Raw genomic sequence first — 2,500 nt, 5'->3', positions numbered from 1 at the left:
TACCTTGATTTGAGCATTAGTTATGGAGGAAAGAGTCCCTCTGGAAGAAGGGATTTTATGGCTGAAAAACGGAATGGAAAGGAAATAAATCACAAATTTAAATGGACCATTACCATTCACCAAAGGGACTTTTTTCAAAGAGTGTGATTATTAAGTCTAAAATGTATAGCTATGGTAGAATGCGTTTTGCAACTTCAAAAATATTCAATAATTATATCTTTCTTTTATTGTTATTATGGCCAGGTTAATAACAGCAAGAGTTTTTTTTTTGTTCTAATAAGTCTAAATTAAATTTGCATAGAAAGGCATAATTTATTATAAAATTAAATAATTATTGCAACTGACAACCATGTCCTGATTCTCTCTTTTTCCCCACAGAAACTGGATGCAATTGCCAAACTCAAGACGGACCAAAAGAGTGGCAAGACTTTAGAGATCAACCAGCTATCAAAAATAGCCACAGAAGATAAGCTCTTGAAGGAACTGGAAGACCTTACCCTCTGATCACCATCTTGCATTGCAAAATAGTTTCAACAGTTATTGATATTATAGGTTTCCATGCATGTGTAAGGAGTACTACTTGCGGATTATTGCTGTACATCTTGCAATGCATAAAAACTAAGATCTTAAAAAAGTCTTTATTTCACTTTGTCATTCAAATAGACAATGAAGGATGATATATTATGTAGGAGAAAAACAAGTAAATACAAGAACAACAATTAATGTTACTCCCAAGAAAAAAATATGAATGCAGAGGCAGTTGCCTGTTGTAACTATAACTGTAACTTCTTATTGTGATAGGGCGTTAGACAAGAACTTTAAACCAGTGATGCACAACTTTACAGCAGAGCTATTACGTTAGGAAAGCCAAGTTTTCTCTTCACTTCAAGCTATTTCTCTCCAGCAGCTCTAGCTACTGTCTTCCAAACAGGCCACATACAGCTGATAACAACACTGCATAAGAAGTTAATAGGTCTTGCTATATAGAGTTCAGAAGATGTTATCATTGTGGCTCTGTAGATGATTGGGAATCTGTGTTTTTTGCTTGGTCGTGGTAGGTGAGTCTGTTTTCTCTACTGAGTGTGCAAGAAATAGGGTTTCAATTTTACTGCCTTTAGAGAAAGTGCAAAAAAAAAAAAAAAAACGTATTTTCAAAATTGGTTATGTGTTTAGAAAGTTAACAAAGAAATTCACTTGTTCTGACCACTGTGGATGTTGTATTATATAAGCAGGCGTGTTTAGAGAGGATATTTTGCATCCATACATAGAGGGAATATGTATAGATAAGTAAAAGTAGTGCACTCAGATTTTGGATATTGAGTTGTTACTTCAATCAGAAAAAAAATGCTTCATTTTTGTTTTTTCTGTTGTTTTAAGAATATTCTAAACTAACATGCAGAATGAATTGAGTATTAGTTTCTTGAATTTGCTATTGACTTTATACAACTTATTTAAAAAATAAAATGAAGAGAATTTTGTGCAGTGCTATTCTAAAAAGAAAGTAAAAATTATAGGCATGATATGTTACGGTGCAGATTGCAAAGTACAGAAATGTGCTGGCTTGAGGGAGCCATAGATCTCGTGTTTGATAGAATATCCTGGATAGGTGTTTTCACATTGTTTTACATATACCATGTCCACTGTTTTATTTTATATTGTATATTTTATACATTTGACAGTTGTTCTAACTTTGGAGATTGTTGTCAAATGATGTATATATTGTCATTTATACTCAAATTTTCCAGTGTATTTACATTCTGAACTTGTTACTAAATTATTACTTTATGTGAGAACTGTACCATTTCCTAAAATACACGCAAAGTAGAATGAAGTGGTAGTTTATCCTTAAATTATTTGGTATCGTAAGTTTACAAGTGCAGTAAAAAAAAAAAAGAAGTTATAATTATGATATTAATATAGGTAGAATAATACACAGTTTATTATGGACACATTGGCTATTCTATAATGCTTATTTGAGTAAAGGTAAACACACTTCCAAAGTTATGAATACATGGGTGACGTATAAATTGAAGCATTTTCTCAAAAAATTCTCAAGATTTTATACAAAGTATCTTTCAATCTTTGAAGATTCCATATTCAAAATATTGTCAAGTGAAGTGCTTTCACAATTGATATATTTTAAAGAATAAAATTTGTAGTTTCCATAAACTATTTACCCCCTATAGATTTCTGAAAGCAAGGACTAATTAATCATTTATTCATTTATTTATTTTTAATTTGGACGTGAGAACGATTAATTATTTGTTGATAATGTTTGTTCAGAGAATTGGCAGCTTGATCTTGATTTTGTTTTGAAGGGTTGATATGTGATTTTAAAATAATTGTAAGAAGTTTGTCTGGGAGTGTAGCTGATTTGTTTAAGGATGAAAACCATATTTTATTAAAAAAAAGAAAAAAAAGGATATTAGCATACGTAGAAAGAAAATGATAATACCTTTAACTAAGGACCAGTGGTGTAATCAAGGTTAAAATGGTCTTA

At 30.9% G+C, this 2,500-nt stretch overlaps 1 protein-coding gene across 1 annotated transcript in view; it reads left to right on the top strand.

Annotated features, from left to right (window-relative positions):
* eIF2A (eukaryotic translation initiation factor 2A) overlaps window positions 1–1,827 on the top strand; it is a 10,671-nt gene extending 8,844 nt beyond the window's left edge. Inside the window, exon 13 of the mRNA XM_043027143.2 lies at window positions 379–1,827. Within this exon, the coding sequence (XP_042883077.2) occupies window positions 379–504 (126 nt within the window). The 3' untranslated portion in view covers window positions 505–1,827. The remainder of the gene's footprint in view (window positions 1–378) is intronic.
* Window positions 1,828–2,500: the final 673 nt, after the last annotated feature.

Source organism: Penaeus japonicus, unplaced genomic scaffold (assembly GCF_977035675.1).
Source record: "Penaeus japonicus unplaced genomic scaffold, GWHDUDI00000001_assembly GWHDUDI00000010, whole genome shotgun sequence".
Taxonomy (NCBI): domain Eukaryota; kingdom Metazoa; phylum Arthropoda; class Malacostraca; order Decapoda; family Penaeidae; genus Penaeus; species Penaeus japonicus.
Note: the sequence above shows the minus strand (reverse complement) of the source record. Positions and strands in the feature narration are given on the sequence as shown.